The 19,894-nt window shown below is 41.7% G+C and overlaps 1 protein-coding gene across 1 annotated transcript in view; it reads left to right on the forward strand.

Moving 5' to 3' along the window:
* FAM107B (family with sequence similarity 107 member B) overlaps positions 1–19,894 on the forward strand; it is a 241,185-nt gene that overhangs the window by 60,610 nt on the left and 160,681 nt on the right. The window contains exon 2 of the mRNA XM_062210854.1: positions 18,460–18,514. Within this exon, the coding sequence (XP_062066838.1) occupies positions 18,460–18,514 (55 nt within the window). The remainder of the gene's footprint in view (positions 1–18,459; positions 18,515–19,894) is intronic.

Consider the following 19,894-nt stretch of genomic DNA (forward strand, 5'->3'; position numbering starts at 1 on the left):
TTTTCCACTGGTTTCCCAGGCCATAGCAGAGAGCTGGATTGGAAGTGGAGCAGCCGGGTCTCTAACTGGCGCACATATGGGATGCCAGCACTGCAGGCGGCAGCCTAACCCACTGCACCACAGCACCAGCCCCAAATAATATTTCTATAAACTTAGCTGAAAAAAATTAAGCAGACTTCCATTAAAATAGCATAAAAATACTTGGGAATTAATGTAACCAAAAAGAAGTATGCTATATACCCTGAAAAAAAATCAGTCATTGGTGAAAGAAATTGAAGAAGATATACATAAGTGGAAAGAGTCATGCTCACTGATAAGAATTAATATTGTTAAAATATTCATACTGTCCAAAGCAATATGCATAGTCAGTGTAATACCTGTCAAAATTCCGTTGGCATTTTTCACATAAATGGGAAAGAAAAGCTGTAAAATTCACAGGGAACCACAAACAACCCCAAATAGCTAAAATGATCTTGGAGAATGAAACAAAACTGGAGACATAATATTTCCTGATTTAAAATTTTACTACAAAGTCACAATAATTAAAACAACATTATACTGGCATAAAAGAGCCTAGAAATCAATCCACATATTTTCAAGGTCAACTATCTCTTGACAGAACAGCAAGAGGCTACAACATGGGAAAGATAGCTTCCTCAGTAACTGGTGCTGGGAAAACTGAAGTTTTACATTCAAAATAATGAAGCTTTTCTTATGCTATACACAGAAACAGACTTAAAATAGATAAATGGCCCAAATAAAGGACCTGAAGTACAATTTCTAGTAGAGAACATAAGGGAAAATCTCCTTGACATCACCCTTGGCAATGATTTTTTTGAATATTGCACCAAATGTTCATGCTACAAAAGCAAACATATTAAGACTATATAGGGACCAGTGCTGTGGCTTAACAGGTAAAGCTGCCTGCTGGCATCCCATATGGGCAGCAGTTCAAGTCCCAGCTGCTCCACTTCCAATCCAGCTCTTTGCTATGCCCTGGGAAAGCAGTGTAAGATGGAAGTGGCAGTGAAAGATCTGGAAGAGGTTCCTGGCTCCTAACTTCCGTTCGGCACAGCTCCAGCCATTGTGGCCATCTGGAGAATGAACCACCGGATGGAAGACAGAGTCTCTCTCTCTCTCTCTCTCTCTCTCTCTCTCTCTAAATCTGCCTTTCAAATAAATAAATAAATAAATCTTTTTTAAAAAAGTAATTATCTCTTATTCTTCAAGCACCTTTTGGTCTTGGCTATGATTTGTCTATTCCTAGATGAAGCATTGAGATTGAAAAGTTAGATGCGTGGGTATTAGATATAGCATCAGATGAGTGTCCAGATGCTGCCTACTACTAGCTGTTTAATGTTTTCTTGTATGCAAAATGAGGAAGATAATGCCTGTTTCATAGGTTGTCATGAATAATAAATTCAATATTGTGTTCAAACATTGCATGGTTTAACTGCCTTTATTATTATCAAAGCTTTGTTCCCAAAGCAGTAGACTCACAACTCAACAGGAAAGGGAACTTTACCCACAGCATGACCTGCAGAATGCAGAGATCTTGCTTGATCATGCTTAGACATTGTGTACTTGCTGCTCTCTTTTAGAGATGTGGACTTAAAAAGACCATGCTAGACTAGAGTATAAACTCAGAGAATAAGTCCTATCTTACTCATTTTGATCTTACCATCAGCTACAGAGATCATTTTTTCTGAACCTCAAAATAAAAAAATATAGCAGGTTGAATAACTTAGAATATTATGATTAGCTATTTTATAAAGTCCAGAAATTATTATTCCTTTATGCATTGTGCTTTTCATGTAATTTGCCTCTAATAAATGCATGATGAATGTATTAATGAGTCAAACAGACATCATCAATAGTGTATTTGTCACATCTTGCTCTCCCTGATGTATTTGCTATCAGCCAAATTCTTAACAGGGAATAGATGGTCATCAAATTAGAATAATTCAAGGAGAGCTTAAAAAGGGATTGTTTATGAAAGTGTGAGTGGAATGTAGAAAAACCACAAAAAATACATGTAACAGTGAGAGGACAGTTACTACTCTGATGAGGGAAGGAAGCAGAAACAGGATCTTGGTAGGGGTAGGGGGTCTTTCACAGAGAAGACTAGTTTGATAAGAACCATGACCTTAGGGAATTGCAAGTGAGCCAGAGGAGTGAGTACCTTTACCTCACTTTCCTCTTTTCCTCAGATCTGCTAGTGATTCCCTTTGACAGAACCCAGTGGGAAGCCAGAGGGCAATGGCATCATGTCATTTGTTAACAGGCAGGGGGAGAGTGATAGGACTCATGGAAGATACTGTGTACATGTGCTATCTCTGAGATGCAAGCTATTTTTTTAAAAGAAGGAATTGAAAATGGAAAGCTTATCAGGGGTTTTGTTTCCTTATGGGTGTCCCTACCTGAAATGCCACCATTTTAACCTCCTTTCTCACCTGAGAAGGCCTCCTTGCACTTTCCTCTCATCATGCCCGATTAGGGGATATTTCTCCTCAGTACTCCTAAGCATCTTGTTCGCAGCTCTACCCTAGCACTTCTCATGTGGTTGTGAGTGATTTCCTTGCATATGTGCTCCTTGAAGACAAGGGTCATGTGTTGCTTCTCCTTGTCTCTCCCACAGTCCCCCAATGACATGCACACAGTTGGTGCTTAGCCAATGCTTCTGGAATAAGTAACTACATTTCTCATGAAATGAATGAATCCTTGCCATTAGATAGTAGTAAGTCCTTACCTGGTTTTCTAAATTAAAGCACAGAGTCGACCACCTTTCCCAGTAAACTTCTCCCTTCTCTGTTAAAGTATTAGGCCAATAAAAAGAGGTCAAAGGCATTCACTGATAATTTTGAACATCTGGAGAATGTTAGCATTGGCTATGGAAAGCACATGCCCATGGAAAGTGTGGGTGAAACAGGAGGTCAGACCCTGGGGCAGTGATTGAGAAAAAGGAAACTTCATTTTTAACTCCTTGTAAAGGAATCACATACATTACTTAAATTCACAGCCAGTTCCCATAACATATCTTCACTTTCTGGAAACCTGACAAAAGAACACTAAAACGATGATATAGTTCCCGTTATGAAAGTCAGAAGCATTGACAGGTAACTTGGAAAGGCTGAACAATTGACAATCTCTTTTTATCAGATTTATAGTTTGTTGTTATTGTGTTCACTCTTTGGTTGGTTGTGAGCATATGTATTTGTGTGCATGTGTGTGTGAGAGTGTGTGAAAAAGAGAGAGAGAGGGTGAGAGAGACCAACCTTTATGATCTAAAAGTACTTCTATCAGGCTCTCCATGAGTAAAACTAGGCAGAGAAACTTTAAATGTAGAAAGGGAATGACAATGGGAGAAACTCTCTCAGGCTTACTTTTCATTATCATCTACTTTCTCCAAACCTCTGCCCATACATACACCTTCTCCTTCCCTTGAATTTTGCTGAGTAGTCAAGTAGATTTGAAATTGTCTATATAGGGACATTATTCCACAAGCAATCAGTATTTGCTGGGTGATAACCATATGCAAAGCAAAAGAATTCTATTCTGTTGTGTGGATTTTGCATTTGGACAAAATGGATTTTATTAAAGCCAAAAGGTAAACACTGGCCTTTATAATGATCTCTTTCCAAATAACTAGAATGTTGAGACTTATGTTATTTCAGGCTTCCTCCTCTATTTGATCCGGAAGCATCTCCAGGATGTTCTGAAGAGCTGTAGTTCTATTTTGTTAAGGAAATGAAGCCAAGGAAGTGTGAATTTGGTTAGGATCACATAAGTATTTTGGGCTGGAATGTGGCTTTTTTAAAATCATATTTTCCATTATATGACACTGCCTCTCTGAAATGAAAGTTAACAAGGATTGGTGGGAAAGATATTATTTTTTAAAGATTTTATTTATTTATTTGAGAGGTAGTGTTACAGAGAAAGGAAGAGACAGAAAAAGGTCTTCCATCTGCTGGTTCACTCCCCAGATGGCTGCAACTGTCAGATCTGCACCAATCCAAAGCTAGGAGCCAGGAGCTTCTTCCAGGTCTCCCACACAGGTGCAGAGGCCCAAGTACTTGGGCCATCTTCATCTGCTTTCCTACGCCGTACTAGAGAGCTGGATTGGAATAGGAACAGCCAGGACTTGAACTGGTGCCCATATGGGATTCCAGCACTGCAGGCAGAGTCTTAGCCCACTACACCACAGCAACCGCCCCAGGACATCATTTTTTTTAAACTCTTGTTGGTGACAGACTGAAAGATAACATAAGGAGACCTCCAGTCCTTTCTACGAGGCTTGTCTAGGTATTCTGAGCATCTTCCTGAAATTCTTGAAAAAATGCTGAGTTATATGACATGATAAGAATAAAAAGAGCTGCTTCAATTATATTCAAAAACTAATATTACTTTAAAAGTTGTTTCGAGAGATAGCTTTAGCAAGGAAATTGTGCATCCTTGGTGCTTGGGAAAGGGCTAGACAACAGGTTGCTTACTCTCTCAGCCTTCTCTCCAATTCTTTAATTAGCCTTGACCAAACATGGTTGTTCACAGGATGGATTCACACCATGTTTTAAGTTCATGTCGGCAGTTTATAAATAGTACTTTGTGTCAATTTCAAGCCTCAGGAAAAGTTTCAGCACTGCAGCTCTGGTCTAAATTTCTTTACCACAGCTTCAGCTTCAGTGAGGACTGCAACAATTTAGGTTTACCAAAAAATTCACCACCAGCTTTCCAGTTCTTCTGGAACATTCTACAAGAAACCAAAAGGGTTGTTGGGTGTCACTGACTAGGGCTATGACTTCTGCTCACAGACATCATGATTACAGCTTCCACAATTGGGGCTTATAATGAGTTCTGAAAGGAGTTGATCAAGATCCAGAGCTCAGAACTCAGAAATGGTCTCCTAGATTGTTACAGAAGCTCCAAGAACTGTTCTTTGGAGAGTCTGAGGCTTCTGGCATCATCAAACTTTCCTGCTTTCTGAAAGAACTCTGAGGGAGTGACAGGAGCTGACTGGAGTCTATCTCAGTGTGCTCCTCCAGTGGCTCCTGAGCAGTCTGTCCTTGCTTTTGTTACAGTTGTGTAGCTCAATTCTTTAGGTATAAACTTGGGGACACCTGTTCAGACTACCATATTTATTCAGGGAGAAAAATAAGTTCATGGGTTGGATAGCGCCTTATAAATGGAGAGGTACCAGAGAGTTATAAGATGTTACTAATTTTGTATACCAGTATGTAGACAGGATAAAAAATGGTGCCCAATTTCCAACCAAAATTCCCATTCTGTCATTTACGATGTATTTGTGAAATTGGCTCAGTGCTGTGAGCTCAACATTTGTGTGTCCCAAAATTCATGTTAAAATGCTAGCCCCCAAGGTGATGATCTTAGGAAGGTGGAGAATTTGAAAAATAATTAGGTCATAGGTTCAGGGTCTTCATGAATGGAATCAGTACACTTACTTTTTAAAAATATTTATTTATTTAAAAAGCATAGTCCCCCCTCCCTCCCCACACACACAGAGAAATCTTCTACCCACTGGTTCACTTCCCAAATGGCTGCAATAGCCAGGTCTGGTCCAGGCCAAAGCCAGAGTCCTTCCATTCCATGCAGGCCTCCCACATGGTTGGCAGGGATCCATGCATGTGGATCATCATCTGCTTCTTTCCCAGGTGCATTAGCAGGGAGCTGGGTCAGAAGCAGAGCAGCTTGGACTCAAACCATGGCATCAGATGAGATGCCATCATCTCAGGCAGTGGCTTAACCCATTGCTCCACAATGCCACCCCTAGAAATTAGTACACTTATGAGAGAGACTTGAGGGAGCTTATTCGCTCCTTCTACAATGTGAGCATGCAGCAGGAAGCCAGTTATGAACCACGAAGCAGGCCCTCACCAGATAACAAATCTTCAGCTGCCTAGATATTGGGTTTTCCAGCCTTTGGAACTATGATACATATTTCTATTGCTTATTAACCACCCAGTCTATACCATTTTTTAGCAAACTGCATTGACTAACATACACATCTCTCTCAAGCATACCTTGTCTTCCAGGGCTGTGTAATAGTGTGCCCTGTTGAGCTTGGAGCCACATAGTTTTCCTGGAGCTTCTGTTTTATAACAGATTCTGAGGAAAAAACTCTTTTCTTTAAAACAAACATGACTCATTAACTTATATATTCATTCATTCAACAAGTGTTTATAGAGTGTCTGTGGAGTAGAACTAAATGCTGTAAGCAGCTGAAGAGCCAGGGTTCTCTTTGCCACTCACTCATCATCAGTAATGCCTGCATGCAAGATATGCAGTAATCCTCAGCTTACCGGTGTGGACACTCACTTGCATCCCCTCCCTTCTGCAATAATCTTACAAGGGTTTACTTTAATTCAGATTTCTTTTGCAATTATCATGTAGCTTTGGGCTTTGGACCAGCAGATTGAATTACGGCTGTAAAGTTTCCGGCATGTGAGAAATGTTTTGTTCCTGTGGTTTTCTAGGCCTAGGCCTCGCTAAACCTCGAAGCTCACAGTGGTCTGTCTTTGAAATGACATTCTCTAAGTATGAGGAACAGTCACTCATTACATTGCAGAACTGCCCTGTCCTTACCTGCAAGTCCTATTCTGTTAGTCTTTTCACCAAAGACAGATAGATATTCAAAAATTAGCATTTCTTTACACTTAAGATTTTTTTTAAAATAAAAATAACCCCAGCAAGGAGGTAGTGTGAAAGAAGATAGCAAAGCATTGCTGAGAGATCAGAATATGGGAGCCAGGCTGATATGAATTCTTGCTCTTCTTAAAAGCATGTGCCTTTGCACAAATATTGCAACCATCAGTCCTGCCTCCATAGAATGGAGGCAGAAATAACTACCTTTCAGGTTATTGACAGCACTTTTCAATCTTCACCACCAAAGTAGCCCTTATCTGAGAAATTCCTTGTCCAAATTTTCTTGACTTTTCTAATTTTTTTAACTTTTATTTATATATATATAAATTTCCAGTGTACAGATGTGGATTACAGTGGCTTCCCCATCACAAAAATTCCCTCCCACCCACAACCCTCCCCTCTCCCGCTCCCCCTCCCCTACCATTCACATCAAGATTCATTTTCAATTCTCTTTATATACAGAAGATCAATTTAGTATATATTAAGTAAAGATTTCAACAGTTTGCACCCACATAGAAACACAAAGTGAAACATACTGTTTGAGTACTAGTTATAGCATTAAATCACAATGTACAGCACATTAAGGACAGAGATCCCACATGAGGAGCAAGTGCACAGTGGCTCCTGTTGTTGACCCAACAAATTGACACTCTAGTTTATGGTGCCAGTAACCACCCTAGGCTGTCGTCATGAGTTGCCAAGGCTATGAAAGCCTTCCAAGTTCGCCAACTCTGATCATATTTAGACAAGGTCAGAAAAGACAGGGTGAGGATAGTAACCAATGATCCTAAGAGTGGCATTAACCAGGTCTGAACAATTATACAGCGTTAAGTGGAGAAGAGGATCATCAGTACACACAGGTTGGGAGTAGAGCATTGGAGGTAGAGTAGAGGTTATGATTACAAAGGAATGAGGCCCAAGTGCACTAGACAGGGTCTAGAACAAAGCACAGAGTCATTATTAGAGGTGCTAAGAAAGGTGCTGTCTAAGCTACAATTAAGTTTTCTGATTGAGAGGCAAATAGAACCTGACAGAAGGGGCCTGGTAATAATCTGTTGGGCTTTAGGCCTTGTAAGTTAAGAGGCCTAGACCTGTCTATCTCTTCACACGGGGCACATCCTAAGGGAGGTGTGAACCTCCTAGGGGAAGGCACCCTGTTGACTTTCATTACTTAGCTGGCCTGGGAGGAGAGCTGGCAAGGTAAAGGCAAGTTGCATCTCTAACAAGAAATTTAAAGTTCTGCCTGCAATGTTGCTGACCCTACTTGGCCATCCCCTCAGCTGCAGTGGTCACTTTGGAAGTTGGGCTGAGTGAAGGGCTTTTCAGCTTAGAGCCAATAAGATCTGTGGCTCTGACCTGGGCATCCTTCGACTCCAGGGCAGGTCCATTTCCAGTGATCCAACTCTTGGCAGAGCTGCCAGGGCTCTTCACAAGCTGACTTCTGCTGAAGCCCAGGCTTACCACATTGAAAGCCACTGCAGTGGACTGGCCTGTTGGGTCTCCTTGAGGGCAGATCACTGTACAGAACAGCCATTAATAGGCCTGCCACCCATGGCTTCTGATGCCTAGCTTTCTTTTCCTCCTGGTTTTTGTTAAAGCAGACCAGAGGATGCAAGTCAAAGGAGTGCCCGTGTCCCATCTCTAATCTTCGGTGGCCTGAACTACAAGTCTATAGTCACAGGCATGTTCTGTAGTTGTTTTTCTAAGGTAGACAATGCTCATGAGGAAAATTATATTCTCACTTTAAAACTTTCTTTCCCTTTGGTCTGAAAGGGAGGTTTTTTCTACTTACTGTTTACTTCGCTGATGGTAAAGTAAATCTAGTTATGAGATTATAATTTAAGCTCTTATTTTGGCTATGCTATTACAGAAAAATGTTAGCCATCTCTTTTATAAGGTCTAAAGATTAAATTGTGCATCCTACAGATTCCTTCGTAATAGAATTAGTTTCCTACCTTGAGGAGAAAAGAGAAATGAAAGAGCAAGTTGGGCTTAGAATAGAGAAATGAGGGAGCAAGTCCTAGATCGCTTGCTGACAATAGCAATATCACATGAATACTTAGCAAACAGTTTCAATCATTAGATAACAACTCAAGAAAACATTTACCAGAAGGTCCAATGCCTTCTATAAATTTTAAGAATCATGTATTTGGAAACACCTCTTAAATATCTAACATGGTGTAGTTTGTTTAACCAGTAAACTTAAGCACAAGCATCTAAAATGTTTTTAGTTTCTTTCTACCAACAAGTATAAACCATATGATGCAGAGATTCAGGTCACACGAATTAAAATGTATCTTTGATTAATTTTAGCAATTTAAATTTATGGACAATCTAATCTATAAGCCAATTAAAATAAAATTCTTAATAAAATTTTCCCATGTGGACATACAATATGTACACACATATAACATAGCATAATAGACCAATATAGCAATTTTAATAATAGCTTTTAAAATCTTTAACTCTTTTTTGTAAATTGCCAATTGATTTGAATTGCTTTTTGTTTTCAGTAACCTCAGTTAACCATACTTTCTCTCAGTTGGTACTGTTAATACATTATTGGCTTCATCTGTTTACAGAGCCATCCCAAAGTACTGAATACAATAGAAGTGGCTGGAAAAGGTCCATAGGAACCTATAGGAGGACAGCTAAACACAGAACCAACAACGGTTTAGTTTTATGAGCAGCAAATCATATATAACTGTGGATGACAAAAGACTTTAAGTTGCCATGTTTAAAATTATAAACTCATTGGCCGGCGCCGTGGCTCACTAGGCTAATCCTCTGCCTTGTGGCACCGGGACACCGGGTTCTAGTCCCGGTCGGGGCACCGATCCTGTCCCGGTTGCCCCTCTTCCAGGCCAGCTCTCCGCTGTGGCCAGGGAGTGCAGTGGAGGATGGCCCGAGTCCTTGGGCCCTGCACCCCATGGGAGACCAGGATAAGCACCTGGCTCCTACAATCAGATCAGCATGGTGCGCCGGCCGCAGCGTGCCTACCGCGGCGGCCATTGGAGTGTGAACCAATGGCAAAAAGGAAGACCTTTCTCTCTGTCTCTCTCTCTCACTGTCCACTCTGCCTGTTCAAAAAAAAAAAAATTATAAACTCATCAACCAACAAGAGGCACTTGCTTACTTCTCAGTATTTTTGAAAGCACCTGTAGGATTTTACAAGTATTTAACCCTTTAGGCCTCTGGGGCTTTCTCATTAAGATTACTATCATGTCCAGTAACACAAGATCATTAGACTTTTTAATTCTCAAACATTTGTATTAATAGCATTTTCCATTATAGAAACTTAAAATTTAGTACCACATCACATTTTGACAGTCCTTCTAATATAATCCAAATATCCCGATTAGTTGGTGTCTCTAGAAGATGAGAGACATAGGTCCTTCGATTTTTTCAGTTGGGCCCAAACTGGAAAAACCAAAGTCTAAGATTTACTGGAAATTTTAGAGTCCAGATTGTTTGAAACTTTGATTTTTTTGCATGCCTGTGAAGAATGCCAAGAAGGCTCAAATTCCAAAATATCTGGTTGAAATAAGATTCCTTACAATCACGACATAACATAGACCAAATTTGATCATTGTTACAAGGTGATTATTCAAATCTTTGAAAATAAGCACATATTTAAGTAACCCATAGCTCTTAATAAAAATTCAGCTGTTTTTGAACAATTAGAATTTAACAGACATCAAGAGAACATAATAGATTACTTTAACACATTGCTTTAACAGAGAATCAGATTTTAATTCTATGTCAAAGAGAAATTGAGCTTCCTGTGATCTTTCGCTGTGAGGTTTCCTTCCTTTACCTTCTTTCATATTGATGGCCATGTTTATGTGTTTCTGTGTGTAACACATCTTTAAGCATTTTTTGCAGGGCAGGATGAGTGGCAACAAACTCCTTCAATTTCTTTTTGCTATGAAAAGTCTTAATTTCACCTTCATTCACAAATGAGAGCTTTGCAGGATATAATATTCTGGGCTGGCAGTTTTTCTCTCTTAGTACCTGGGCTATGTCTCGCCATTCCCTTCTAGCTTGTAGGGTTTCTGATGAGAAGTCAGCTGTGAGTCTAATTGGAGATCCTCTGAGAGTAATCTGACGTTTCTCTCTTGCACATTTTAGAATCTTTTCTTTATGTTTCACTGTGGTGAGTTTGATTACAACATGTCGTGGTGAGGATCTCTTTTGGTCATGTTTACTAGGGGTTCTATGAGCTTCCTGTACTAGGATGTCTCTGTCCTTCTCCAGACCCAGTAAGTTCTCTGCAAGTATCTCACTAAAAAGGCCTTCTAATCCTTTCTCTCTCTGCATTCCTTCAGGAACTCCTAGAACCCGAATGTTGGGTTTTTTAATATTATCCTGTAGATTCCTGACAATATTTTTTAGATTTCTAATTTCCTCTTCTTTTCTTGGTTTGCCTGTTTCCTTTCCTGTTCTCTGTCTTCTAACTATGATATTCTCTCTTCTGCTTCACCCATTCTGTTTTTAAGGCTCTCTAATGTGTTTGTCATTTGACCTATTGAATTCTTCATTTCATTATGATTTCTCGTCACTATCACAGTTTCTAGTTCAACTAGTTGTTTCATTTCATTTTGATTCCTCCTTAATATTTCATTTTCACGAGAGAGATTTTCTATCTTGTCCATTAAGGATTTCTGTAGTTCAAGAATTTGTTTTTGAGAACTTCTTAATGTTCTTATCAATTTTTTGAGATCTGCTTCTTGCATTTCTTCCATCTCATTATCTTCATAATCTTGAACTGGCGTGTCTTTTTCATTTGGGGGTGTCATAATGTCTTCCTTATTCTTGTTACATCGGTTTTTGCATTTGTTTGGCGTATTGGAGATATTCTTTGGTTTCTTCACTGTGGTGTTTTTTCTTGTTATACTATGACTCTAGATTAAGTGGACTGTCTGCTTTTGATGGAGTCTTAGAGGCTTGAAGTGGGTGTGGCCTGAGAGCTCTGTTTGGTTCCTCAGGGTTGAGAGTGTGCCAAAGGTGACACTCCCAGGTTAGGCATGGTAAATCTCTCTTTCTTTCTTTCTTTCCTTCTTTTTTTTTTTTTTTTTTGATTCTAAAGGGACGTAATTCCGCACAGCTGAACTGAATTAGAGGTAGTTAGCAGGCGAATGATATACCCACAGGAGCTCTTTCCAAGGACCACACAGGGAATCTGTGCTACCCTCAGTGTGGGCTCAAATTCTCCTTCAGTCTCCCACTGGGTTGCCAAGACTACCAAATTGTAGCGTCTCTGTAGAGCACTCACGTGAACTCCGTGAGTTCTCTTCCCCACCATCTCCTTCTTCTCAGTCTCAGTTCACCAGCACCACACATTCATTAGGTTCTAATCTCCTGTATTTCACCCCCCCCAGAGCCAGGTTTTTCTGCTAGGCTCAGGGCCAATGCAGACCTGAGGTCGCCCTGCTTATGACATATCTCCAAAATGGCGCCTGCTCTTTGTCTTGCTCGCCTTTGAGAGGTGAGCAGAGAAAGAGAAACTCGTGTCCGTATCGGTCACTTTTTTTTTCCTTCTCTCTCTCTCTTCTAGTTAGCCTGGTGAACTTTCCCCCACAGAGTTTCAAGCCTCATTCCCTCTTGTCTCCTCTTTCTGCTTTCCCGCTGGTGTCTCGGGCTATTGAGGTTTGGCTTATCTCACATTCCAGCGTTGGTGTGTTGAGTCTGCCGCTGGTGTCCAGAACTGTGGGCTCCCACACTCTCCACGCAGGTCCACTGTGAATCACTAGTTCCGGAAGAGTTTACTCTGCTTTTTCTTCCTCTACTCTTCCTTGAACCTGCAGTATCTCCACTTTTGTTAAACTGTCTATCCCCGGACTATCAGTGTGCTCCCTTCCTATTCCACCATCTTGCCACTCCCCCCAAATTTTCTTGACTTTTCATGTGTTATCATAAATATGTCTGTTCCTACACACCCTCTGCAAGGTATCATCTTTGTTTCAATATACAAATAATATTTCCCTCCATATATTTGAGTAAACTTGACATTCTAGAAAGAGGCTTTGTATAACCTCAGCTTATTATAATATACCTCCAGGGTGTTCCTCAACTCTAGAAATACTGTTAAGATGACACTCAGGGCTGCAAATATTCCACAGGCAGGCTTCTGTAGGAACGTATTGACTGTTACAATGTTAAAATACATTTATTTCAACTGTCTATATAAATGCTCCCCAAGTCCTTGAGTGGTGTGCATTTCCTGCATGATCTCCCCTGGAGCCTTGAACCCTGCATGGCCCAGAAGCTGAAGAGTTAAGGACCATACCTCAGGAAATCCAGGGCCTATTCCATTTTCATTAGCTGGTGGCCTGTGCCACTCATGTTGTTAAATGTTTCGAAAACCATCCCGTGTTACAAGTGAAGCTCTTGACACATGGTAGGCACTGAATAAGCCATGATGTTGCCTAGAAGTCAGTCAACTTAGGAGCAAACCGTTGCAGTGTATATATTTTGAGCACCACTCCTTTCCTTCCCTACTTAAGGACACAGCCCTCCTTCCTTCCTTTAAGGAACTTTGCATTTCCCATCCCATGGGGTTCTGAGAGGCTTCCAATCACAACACTCCCCTCAAGGAGTTCTGGGCTCATTCTCTTAGGATAGTTCTCTTGATCACATTCTCATGTGATATGACTGTCACTAGCTTTTTTTTTTTCAGCCGTAATCTTTTTTTTTTTAATTTTATATATATATATATATATATATATATATATATATATATATATATTGACAGGCAGAGTTAGAGAGAGAGAAACAGAGACAAAGGTCTTCCTTCCGTTGATTCACCCCCCCCCCCCAAAATGGCCCCTACTGCGGGAGCACTGCGCCGATCTGCGCTGATCCGAAGCCAGGAGCCAGGTGCTTCTTCCTGGTCTCCCGTGCGGGTGCAGGGCCCAAGGACTTGGACCATCCTCCACTGCCTTCCCAGGCCACAGCAGAGAGCTGGACTGGAAGGGGAGCGAGCGAGAGGGACTAGAACCCGCGGTGCCGGCGCCAGAGGTGGAGGATTAGCCAAATTAGCCAAGGTGGCGCAGGCCAGCCATGACCTTTTATTAAACCTATCCCGGCAGGAGGCTGGCACCCCCTTGGCGACCCTCACAGGCCATCCTCAGAGCCCAGCCCCACCAGAGTAGGGCAGGGGGCGTCCAGAGACCCGGCGTCTGGACCACTTGGGTGGACGACCGGGATCGGCTCCGGGACCCCTGCGTCTTGCGCGGGAAGCAGCCGAGGAAGCACCAATTGTGGCTGCCCCGGACCAGGGAGAGACTGCCATGCAAGAGGGCAGCCGGGGGTGTCACTGGCAGAGGCGGCGGGGGGGGGGGGGGGGGGGGGGGATGGAGCCGGGGACCTGGTCAGGGACTGAGCACCATGTGGGGGAGGGCGCCCTGCGCAGGTCTTGGTCCCTGCTGCGACCCCACCTGCGGCCAGCTTCCCGGTGAGGAAGGCTGCTCGGCCGGCCGGCCGAGTCCTGCCTCCGCCGCCCTAGGTCTAGGTGCTGCTCAGGGCCTCGTCCGCGTCTGTGAGGCTGCGGGGGCCGCCCCCGGGGCTGCGGGGCTCCCCAGGCAGGGGCTCCGATCCCGGTTTTCTCGGGCATCACCGGCTCGGGAGGCTGCGCAGCAGCCAGAGCGGGGCTCGCCATGTCTTCACTTGGAGGCTGGGGCCGGGGAGGGTGGGGGGGGGTCCTTGGGAGGCCGCTGGCCGTCTGTGGGTGTGGCGGCCCACGGAGTTGGAGGGAGGGCCTTCGCAAAGCCGCTGCCGATCCAGAAGGTGCCCATCTCCCGGCGCCAGGGCGCCACAGCGCAGCTTGTCCCCGGCGTGCAGGGCATCAGGGAGAGGCAGGCTGGCCGAGCTGCATCAGCGCCAGCGCCAGGAACGTCACCGCCCTATTCTAGGAACTTCAAGAATGTTAAGACTTCTAATACGTGAAATTTTTACTCTTCACATTAATAGGGTTTTTTTTTGTTTAAAAAAGGAACAGAACTTGTATAAAGGAAAAAAGAATGTAAGACTTAGAGCAACCCAGTTGAAAAGTCCCAGCCAAGTCACAGTAGCTTGAATTAGGTTGCATCCACTTGCCTGGATCCAACCTTATAACTAAGATGCCTTTACCAGAAAAAGGTGGAAAGCAGCTATGGGCAGACGGTGACCACCTCATCTCTCATTAAGAGTCTTACCTAACTTCTTCACAATAATTGCACAAGGACACTAAGAATCTTCTGATGAGGAAACTGAGGCTCACACGGCTCCTGTGTGGAAAACCAGGGTTTGAATCTTAGTCTCCCTAACTTCAGGGTCCATGTTCTTCACACCATTCCTGTAGCATGCCAGAGGATTTTGGATCTTTCTCTGTGTTATTGACACTGTCCACAATAATTGTTAACTGCAGCCACTCCGCATGTTTTAGAATTTTTTAATAAGATTTATTTATTTATTTATTTATTTGAAAGCGTTACACACAGAGAGGAGAGGCGGGGAGGGGGGTGGTCTTCCATCTGCTGGTTCACTCCACAGATGGCCACAACAGCCAGAACTGCACTGATCCAAAACCAGGAGCCAGGACCTTCTTCCAGGTCTCCCACACGGGAGCAGGGGCCCAAGGGCCATCTTCCACTGCTTTCCCAACCATAGCAGAGAGCTGAATCAGAAGTAGAGCAACTAGGACTCGAATCGGTGCCCATATGGGATGCATATTGGCACTGCAGGTGGTGGCTTTACCCGCTATGCCACAGTGCCAGCCCCATGTTTTAGAATTGACTGGCTGTCTTTCCAACCCAGGATGCTCTGTGTATGTCCAAGAATAATTCTCTGAAGGCTGAAAGACTCAAGGAAAGCTCTAGAGTTGTGTGTTCATCTGTCATGCCTCCAGACAAGGAAGCTGAGCATGCCAGTTCACTCTCTCAGGTTCTCATTAGAGTTCTTTGTACTGTTTAGTCTGCTTGATCTACACACCATCTGATGATTAAATGAGAAGAAAAGAGAGGAAAGGAGAAAAAGAGAAGGCAGAATTGAGGGCTCAACTGATACCGTCCGGACTTGGGGTCAGTTCATCTCTTGGCTTTCCTTCCTTTGTGTATATTGTTACAGAAACCTGGGGTGGGAAAATTACCTTCGTTCAAACAGGCAGTAGAAACAGTGGAGGATCCAGCGTAGATTTTAATGCCAGTGGACTCAGCTGAAATCATTTCCTGAGAACTGAGCATCAAATTCAAGTTTCTTATAATATTTATAGGTTCATCAGCATCAAACCTTAACTGTTACAGCATTGGTGGGTTTAAATTGTAGCCTGCATGACTTAGGACCATACTTTCAATGGTTTGTGGGTCCAATGTGTTTATAAAAAGATACAAAGGACACATTTATTAGGACAGATTTATGACTGCTGTTACAGAAGCAGAACTTAGGATATCTTCCCTCCCTAGATAAGATAACTGCATATGGCTGCTTCACCAGATAACTGGGAGCAGCCACTTTTCAAGATTAGTGTTAGGGGTCCACTTTCCTTCTTTTGTCTCTGGTTGTGGCCTTATTTTCTCTACATACTTCAGCCTTAACTACATGTGATAGGAAGATAGTGGCAACAGCGTCCACTCAACTCTCCCAACTGTCTTAGGTTTCAGAGCCAGTGAGTAAGAATAGGAGTCATATGCCCAGAAGGTAAAAGAAAAATCCCATTACCTCCCAGAGGTCTTCATTTGGTCACATGACCACCCTGTATCAATCAGAGGGAAATGTAACACGCCAATAGACATTGGCCTGGGTCACATGGATCACTCGTGGAGTTGAGGGAAGGTGTGGATTCAGTTTCTCCGACCACAAGAAATCACAGGAACTGTAGTTCCTTAAATGTGGGAAGGAATGCCTTTAAAGAGGAAACCAGGACATACTTACTATATGAGAGTAAGTGAATGCCAAACAGCAAAATCAGCAGATGTCCCCTTCACTTGGACTGTTGTCATGTTATTCTAGCTCTGCTGGGAAAAAGCCATAAGAACAAATTCAGCAAATCACAAACTTGCTCTGAAGAGAGGAGACACAGACTCTGAGGAGTGCAGCCTCTTTTCTCTAAATAGAACATTGTTTATACTATTGAAGACAGATGCTTGTTTATTCTGTATTGAGAGCTCTCCAGCCAAGATGACTGCAAACTTCCTTCCCTCTGCAGATTGTTGAGAGCTTTGCAACTCTAACTTGTAAAAGAGGAAATCGGGGGGGGGGGGGCTATTTAAAATGAAGTCATAAATATGAAGGAAAGCTAAAGGGCTACGTTATTTCAGAATTCTAAAATTCAGAGCAATAAAAGACTAAACAGTCTTATTGGCTCAAAGCAGAAAATCTTTTCATCCATAAAGCAACTTTATCTGGATTATTTTGACATCTCAGGAGATCTTTCCTGTGGCTGTGTTATAAAACAACTCTCATGTTTTCATTTTATACATTTCATTGGGTCTTATGAAACAGGGAAGTAGTTGATGTGTTTGGTTACTGTATGACGGGGCATTTCTATATTTTGCATGCCCCTTGATGTACTGTTAACTCATGCTCTCTTTTAAAATGTAATTTGGAAGATTTTTCATTAAAGTTTCTAACACATACATACAAATCACCATGTCAGTACTATTTCATGGGCTTTTAAAGTATGTAAGTGTTTGGAACTGGTCTCTGATATTGAATATTTGGAGAACACTTGTTACCAACACAGGTGAAATCAATTCCTTTATGAATTAGTACTAATGGTAATTCAATGAAACTAATCTTTATGACTAATTTATTAACTAATCTAGTGAGTATTGCAGATTCTGATTTATATGGAGTATGTCATAAGAATTTGCATACTTTGAACAAATTTGTTTCTGTGGTAGATAATATCAGCTTTTGAGTTTGATTGTTCTACTCTGATTATAGAATAGCCCTAGTTTTCATTTATGAAACAAACCCCCATATGCTCTATTATGTGTAGAATATCTTCTGTTGGACTCATTCTTATAAAGAGCCAACTAGGCACAGAAAATGTGTCAGGCTAGGAAGAAAGCTGAGTAGACAACTGGCTGCAATATAATTCAAGGGATGTGAAAAGGGATTCTGCTTAGAGTAAGATCCCACAGAGAGAGCCCAAAACAGGCACTCAAGAAATATTTGTTCAATGAAGAAAAAAATAAATGAATGAATTACCATAAAACCATCTTGCAGACAAAAATTTTAAAAGTCTCAGTTAAATATCCTCGTAATTTCCTTTATTTTCAACAGGTTTTACTTTGATTAGTATTATAGCAGTGACAATTACCATTTAAAATATTGTACCAAGACTCAGGAAAGCATGTGTACACTCACCTTCACAGAGATAAAAATAACTATGAATGCTGATGGAAATACAAAAAAATCAGCTTCTTGAGTTATGAAAAATAAAGCATAATTCTCTTTGTTCTGTCATACTGGCTGTCCTGTCTTATGGAGAAACATATCACCACCTTGTCTAAGTAATTAGTGCCCCCAAATATATTTGTCATAGGGGTCCCTGGGTTGTGCTTTTTCATGGAAAATGTTCATAGGCCTTAACATGTGAATGGTACTTCAGAGTTGTATAACCCAACACCTCCCTATAATCCCTAGTTATTTTATTCAGCATCTACTGTTAGATTTGTTGCATGTTCAAACATCAGTTCTTTAGGGCTAACTTTTTTTAGGTCTTGATATCATATTATTAGTAGGTTTGCAAAGTGTTGCTGTACATTAATGCATTGCTTTTGCTTTCTCACTTTTTTCTTTTGTGTTGGCTGAACTTAGGAGGAAGAACTTCAAGAACCTGAATGCCCCAAATTGCAAAAGAAGATGACACCAGGTAGAATACATTTAGTGTGACACTTCTTTTCTAAACTGTTGTTGCTGACAACAAGGCTCAGAGCATCCAAAAGCTTTGCAGATTGCAAAAGAAAATGTGCATGTTCCAAATTATTCAAAACATGATGAGAAATGTCAATTGTGATGTATTCCAGGCATGGCATCTGGGCAATCTGGTTATGATGCAGAAAATAACTTGTTTGCTTCTTTGTTTTCCTTCTTCTATTGACTATAGTTTTTAATGAACAAATAGTTGCAAAGACATAGATGATGATGATAATGACAAAATTGAAAAATCAGTAATGCTAAAATAAATCATGTAGTTATTTGTGAAATGTAATTGCCTTGGAAAACATAGTTTAGATGAATTTGCTGGGATTTTCAGATGCTGTATAAATATGTCAGCTTTGCTAGAGCTATTTACCGTATGTTCTATGAGATACTATGAAAAAAAAAACACAAAAGATGAGGGAGTTTATAACTTAGTTTATGAGGAAGACCAGTGTTGATGATAAGAATTAATGGTCATAAAATAAACTTTAGTTGAATGGATCTAATAATCATGAAAACCCAATCTTAATGCTTTTAGATTCTATTTTCCAGTGGTTTTTAGTTTGCCAGTTTACATGATTCAGTGTTGGAAAGTGGCTCCAGATGTGTATGACGCTAGCAAAGGCTCATATTCTTGTAATTTAATGGAAATCAAGGAAGAGAATTAATAAATTATAAATGGTAAAAAAAATGTAAAATAATGAGAAAAGTTCTACTGCTCTTATATGGAAGAGAGATTAGCAGTTAATTGGCTACATTCTGCTCTACACTTGTCTCCTCTTCCATAGTTGCCTGTACTCTGATTAAGAATGACTATTGCTCTAGTTTAGTACATTTTCCTAAGATACCTTGCCCTTGCAAATCCTTCTATGGTTAGCTCATCAATCAGGTCTCAGCTCAGTCCTGACCCAGAGAAAATTTTCCAGAAAAACTTCACACTCCTCCAAATCACTCTTTATCCCATTGCTCATTTTTCATTTTTCTTTAACACTTATTCGAATACCAAATTATCCTTCTGTTGACCTATAGTTTGTTTGTTGTATTTTAGAATTCAGGGATGATGGCCGGCGCCGCGGCTCACTAGGCTAATCCTCTGCCTTGCGGCGCTGGCACACCGGGTTCTAGTCCCGGTCGGGGCACCGATCCTGTCCCGGTTGCCCCTCTTCCAGGCCAGCTCTCTGCTGTGGCCAGGGAGTGCAGTGGAGGATGGCCCAAGTGCTTGGGCCCTGCACCCCATGGGAGACCAGGAGAAGCACCTGGCTCCTGCCATCGGATCAGCGCGGTGCGCTGGCCACAGCGCGCCTACCGCGGCGGCCATTGGAGGGTGAAC

This window comes from Lepus europaeus, chromosome 14 (genome assembly GCF_033115175.1).
Source record: "Lepus europaeus isolate LE1 chromosome 14, mLepTim1.pri, whole genome shotgun sequence".
NCBI lineage: Eukaryota > Metazoa > Chordata > Mammalia > Lagomorpha > Leporidae > Lepus > Lepus europaeus.